This window comes from Chiloscyllium punctatum, chromosome 11, assembly GCF_047496795.1.
Source record: "Chiloscyllium punctatum isolate Juve2018m chromosome 11, sChiPun1.3, whole genome shotgun sequence".
NCBI lineage: Eukaryota > Metazoa > Chordata > Chondrichthyes > Orectolobiformes > Hemiscylliidae > Chiloscyllium > Chiloscyllium punctatum.
The window spans coordinates 87,212,439-87,218,438 of NC_092749.1; the positions used below are offsets into that span (position 1 = coordinate 87,212,439).

General features: G+C 42.3%; 1 protein-coding gene across 2 annotated transcripts in view; it reads left to right on the forward strand.

The window, feature by feature from the left end:
- Nucleotides 1-5,799, forward strand: part of LOC140482613 (solute carrier family 22 member 2-like) — a 55,917-nt gene extending 50,118 nt beyond the window's left edge. For both annotated transcript variants that reach the window (XM_072580130.1, XM_072580129.1), the window contains 2 exons: nt 1,299-1,398; nt 5,665-5,799. In XM_072580130.1, coding sequence (XP_072436231.1) covers nt 1,299-1,398; nt 5,665-5,773 — 209 coding nt within the window. In that variant the 3' untranslated portion in view covers nt 5,774-5,799. The remainder of the gene's footprint in view (nt 1-1,298; nt 1,399-5,664) is intronic.
- Nucleotides 5,800-6,000: the final 201 nt, after the last annotated feature.

Sequence of the window (6,000 nt, forward strand, 5' to 3'; positions counted from 1 at the left end):
ATGCTTCTTTTCTTCCCCTCTATTTTCCTCATTTAGAGTAGAATCCCTACAGTGTTGAAACAGGCCATTTGGCCCAACAAGTTCACACTGACCCTCCGGAGAGTAACCCTCCCAGACCCATTCCCCTACCTTATTACTCTACATTTACCCCTGACTAATGTACCTAACCTGCACATCTCTGAGCAATTTAGCATGGCCAATTCATCCAACCTGCACATCTTTGGATTGTGGGAGGAAACTGGAACACTCGAACGGAGCAAAAGCAGACACCAGCAGAACATTCAAACTCCACACAGGCAATCACCCAAGGCTGGAATTGAACATGGGTCCCTAGCCCTGTGAGGCAGCAATGCTATCCACTGAGCCAATGTGCTGGACTGTGAACTGAACACAAACAGGGTTATTTTGATTCTTATGCTGACCACATGTCTGCCACTGTCAAAGACTGGATGTAAAATTCAACCTGTGCGTTGACCTCTTTGGACATTGCTGGAATGCTTGAGCTTCCGAATAATAATTCACCTAATCCCCAGTACCCTCTACAAAAATCCCTATGTTAGGTTTGGCGACTTCAGACAGTTCTGTGGTTCTTATCTGGATAGTTGCTCGGAAGTGTTAGGCACAATAAAACCTAGTCTTCTTTCCACCTACCCAGGTAATCACTCACACTGACCCCTTTCAGACCTCCTTTGACCCCTGACCCAACCGAATAACCCCTGAACTCCCAACTTTCCTTCACACACCATCCCATCACTGATTACCCGACAAACCCTGGACTAACTGACCTGAGACCCCCATCATCCAAATACCTGCAGTCCACTTACCCACACCATCCTAACCAGATGTCATCTCACCCACCTATCTATTCACTAACAGGAGACTTGAACTTACCATGCGACAGCTAGTGTTGTAAGAGGGTGGGTCCTGTCTGGCACTGGCACAACAAAGGAGTTCTTCATGAATGCTGTGCTCTATATTTCTGAAAGATGCCAGGCTCCGAAGACCTGGGGTGGAATACAAAGCATAATAAGCTATTGAAATATTCGAGTGGAGCAGTAACCTAACAATGATTGCTGGTTCGTGGAAGATCTGGGCTAATATTTCATTTGGGATGGGGACTGTGTGTCTTGTAATACACAAAGCTCTGTACTTATGTTGATATTTTGAAATTTTGAAAACTTTTGAAAAAAAACTTGCTCTAAACCAATTTTTCCACATTATTTAAATTCCTCTATGTATGATATCTGTTTCTTTACATACTTTTTCCCTCTATTGAGTCTCTGTAAATTTATTCACAGGGGTGACTGGTTTGATTGCTGGTGTCCTAGTGTTACTCTTACCTGAAACAAAGGGAGTTCCTTTACCAGATACCATCGAGGATGCAGAGAACATTAGAAGGCAAGTAAAATTACACTTACAGGAGCACTGTAATACTCAGTCCTGTGTTATTCCAATGCCAATAATCAATTCTGAGAGTAGTGGTGCTTGTTAATAACAGATGCCTCAATAGCAGATTCTGCTGAAGTGGAGATAGATAGAATGCTTCCAGAACTTTCTCCGAACTGCTGTATTCTTCTTCTTTCCTTGGGATCAACGATGTTTCCGCTGTTGTTCAATGGGTTTGCAGATGACTGATTTCCATGAAGCAATTTGTTGAGTCTTTCACATTCAGGGCAGGTTGCTCTTCAGTTACTTGAAACCAATATTGCTACCTGCACATTCAAATACTTGATGGAGTTTGTTAGACTGTGGGTCTCTGCGCATCTACTGTCCCTGAGTTGGCTTGCTCCTTATATTACTAAGTAAAGCTCTTCAATTTACTGTAACACTTTTATTTACACCGATGCAAATCTCAAGTGGAATATCTAAGATGTCACGCTACACATGCTTGTTCTTTGCCTTCACTCTCCATTTCAGAATAGATCAATCAGGTGAATTGGATAGGCAAAATATGTCCAGAACAGCTCACTCTACCATAATTTTAATGGGCCAGATAGAAGAGGCTTTTGGAGATTTGTGTGACGTCTGATACCTCAACTTCCTCTGTCTGTTAGGATTCCTGAAGAAGGGCTTATGCCCGAAACATCGATTCTCCTGTTCCTTGGATGCTGCCTGACCTGCTGCGCTTTTCCAGCAACACATTTTCAGCTTCCTCTATCTGTTCCCAACTTGTTTTGTTTGCGCCTTCATAAATTGTCTCTAATATAGCGATCACAAGCCAAGGACTCCCATGAGTTGGTGGGGATGTTTGACCTCTTCAGGGATCCTTTGACACATTTCAAACTGTTTCCTTTGTCCTGGGAGTTTTCTGCCATGCCAGAGCATACAAACAACATGTCCTGCCCAGCAGAGTTGATTTTGAATGATTAGCATCTTAATACCAGACATGTTGACATGGGAGACGATACTGCAGATGGACCATCTTTCTTGTCATGGATTTGACTATTAAAACATGAACTAAGATTATGGATTATTGGGGTCACAATTCCCATGCTCCAGTATGGTTCAGAGACTTAGATAATCTACATCAATAGTCAAAGCACTAGAGAAGTTGCCTTTCAGCTATTTACTTAATGCCTGATATTTGAACGTGTTCAGGACTGACATGCTTTCTGGTTATATTGTTTATTAGTTGTTCAATTGGTTTGTCAGGAAAATTGACGTTTCGGGCAAAAGCCCGTCATCCGGAATAGAGCCCTATTCCGGATGAAGGGCTTTTGCCTGAAACGTCAATTTTCCTGCTCCTCGCATGCTGCCTGACCTCCTGAAATTTAAGAGTGACAGTTTCCGAGCTTTTGAATGCAGGTATACAAATCATAGTTAATGCCAATCTTGCCCTCAATCACACAGTTTCTGGATAGCAGTTGACCTCCACGATGGTTTCTCACCACAATTCCACAGACAAAGACAATCCTAAAGGTCCCATTATTACTCTCATTCTTAAAAAAAAGAATTCCAAGAGTGCTGCTAGCATGAATCATATTTGTTGTCTGTCCCGAGGTGACTGATAAGTTGGTGGTGAACCTTCTTGAACTGTTACAGTCTGTGTAGTTAAGCTACTTTTCCATGCAGCTTTTAGGTTGGCAATACCTGGATATGATCCAGCAAAGGTGAAGGAATGTCAAAATGTGTCTAATTCAGGATAGTGTCTCCTGAACACCACTGTTCTCATATGACTGTTTACCCTTGACCTTCTAGAGAAAGAATTTGAGAGATGTTGTTAAGACAATTTGCTGCGTTGGTGAACCACATCTTGCGTATGATATATCTTTCTGCCATGTGGCACTGTGAAAATGGTAGACAGTGTGCATGTTACAATAATAGAAGGAGATATAATCAACTTCGTTGTTTTGTCCTGAATGATCTTGAGCTTCTGGAGTGATGTCATAACTGCACCACCCCTTCCAAGTGGAGAGTACTTCATCATTTTAACTGTTCAAACAGGTTAATTCAACTCTTAATTAAATTGAAATAAACCAATTTCTCTGGAAAGATTCTGGCAAATGGCCTTAACGCTTAGACTTTGAAATTGTTCTGAAATTCAAGTAACAAAGGACAGGCCATTCAGAAGCTTGAGAAGTCACCATTACCCAGTAGGGGTCAAATGTCCAAGATCATGTTTGTAACTGGCTTTGAACAATCAAATTTCTTGCGTTAATATCCTGGGAGATTGCAAATAAAAACAATGAAATGGGTGATTGGGAAATAATTGTGCACTATAGTTAGTTAATGACTGAACTTCAATTCAGACCTCACAGAGAAAACCAATGTAATTTCTTTTCAAATGTGAAATGGCACTCCACTAATGGACTTAAACCGCAGTTAGACAAGAATTGATGATTGGCTTGCCTAAATCTTAAAATTTCAGAGATCATCTTTGACCCATCATTGATATAGGCGTCACTGCATTCCCCAACACTGTACTGGAACAGGAAGCCAATGCCACAGACATCATTATTGTGCCTCCATTGAATGATTGCTACTGAGTTGCTCATCACACTTTTTACTTCACTCACTACTTCACTTGCCACCCAGTTCATTATCTTACGAGCAGCCCCACTGATGCCTCATCGCCATTATCCTCCCCATTCCTTATTCCTCCCTCCTCATCTCCACCCTTCCACTTCACCACTAGGGAGTGGATAATAACAAGGCAGCAGGTTGTTGAATAGGCGTACAGCAGTAAGGGGTCCAGAGTTTGACAGCTGGTGAGATCGTGCACGGAGAAGTGAGTGACGCGGCAAATAGGGTGTCCAAGTGTTAGGTGTGGGGCAGCAAGCAAAATGTGATCTCAGGATTATAAACTGGTGTTTTGGGATTCAATATTCTACAATAACTGCAATTCCTAACCATGGTATTAGCTGGCAGAGTTAGACCACATAACATTCAAGACTGCGCTTTGCAGAACCATTTTTAAAACTTGGTCTAAAGGCGTCTATCATGCAGGTGGACACTGCATTCTCCAACTCAATGAACACCCAAGTGTGGACCTGAGTGTGGAACATAGACAGACAGTGAGGTACTATGATCCCCTGCAAGGCCTGCTACGTCCACCTATTAATGGATACATTGGCCCAGCCCTGGAGTAAGCCCCAATCTTCTACTTAAGCTTGCAATGAGAAGAATGTGACTGAAGTGATGTATTGGAAGTTAGCTGGCAGAGGAACTATACCCTCCAAGTCTGTTGTATCGCAAATTTGTATGTAGCAGGGCTTTGGGACTGGATACAGCCTGGAGTAAGTGCCAGGAACATACCTACCCTTAACTTCCACTACAGATCCAAGCAAAACTGCAGAGGTCTGATGGTAATGTCTTGTGATTTATCTGTGATTGGTAGGTACATAGGCAGTAGATAGAGAGGCCTAGCTGCGTAAATGGCCACAAACTACAGCATAACATTGCCCACCCACGGTGGCACAGTGGTTAGCACTGCTGCCTCACAGCGCCTGAGACCCGGGTTCAATTCCCGCCTCAGGCGACTGACTGTGTGGAGTTTGCACATTCTCCCCGTGCCTGCGTGGGTTTCCTCCGGGTGCTCCGGTTTCCTCCCACAGTCCAAAGATGTGCATTCCAGGTGAATTGGCCATGCTAAATTGCCCATAGTGTTAGGTAAGGGGTAAATGTAAATGTAGGGGTATGGGTGGGTTACGCTTCGGCGGGGCGGTGTGGACTTGTTGGGCCGAAGGGCCTGTTTCCACACTGTAAGTAATCTAATCTAATCTAATCTAATTATGAAATGTAGAAAAAATTACAGCTACCCCATTCCCACCAAATTTGCTGCCCTATGTAAGGAGGCTGCACTTGATTAAAGAAGGTAATTTCCTGTTCTTCCACGGTTGAAGGCAGGATCCTAGCTTGGGTAGTATCTCACAAAACAGACCAACTTCCACCATTAAGTCTATTATCACCTTCTCCCCCACACACATGCCCACACAACACACACACAACACACACCACTACACACACGTGACTAGGTGTTTCTGGACCCCAGGCTAATGTTTATCCTTGAGATGGCTCAGGAGTTTTCACTTTCAGCAGCCTTAGTATTGAAGGAAACGTGTATTGAAAGGGAGAAAAGAAAATGTGATCTCTTAACGCTGAATTTCATACTGAGAACATTGAGGTTCAAACTGGTGTGAGGTAAATATTTGGTTGTTCCTTTAGGTGGAAGACAAGTTCCTTAAAGGCACATTATCAGCAGATTGTTCAACATTCAATGGAAACTCATAATACGAAGGACACTGATGCAGTGAAGATTGCCCTCAACTCATGAATTGGATTGAAGCATTAACCACAATATTGGCCAGTTAGATTTATATGTCATACTATCTACTGTGTACTAAGATATATTGTTATTGTTTGTTGTACATAATTATATAAAGTGTATTAACTATTATGATTCTATACTGAAATTAAAAACATAATTTCACTGTCAGTTCACTCTTAAAAAAGCATTTTGACAACTGGTGTTGAAGTTGAATATTAAACTGTAAAAAATTA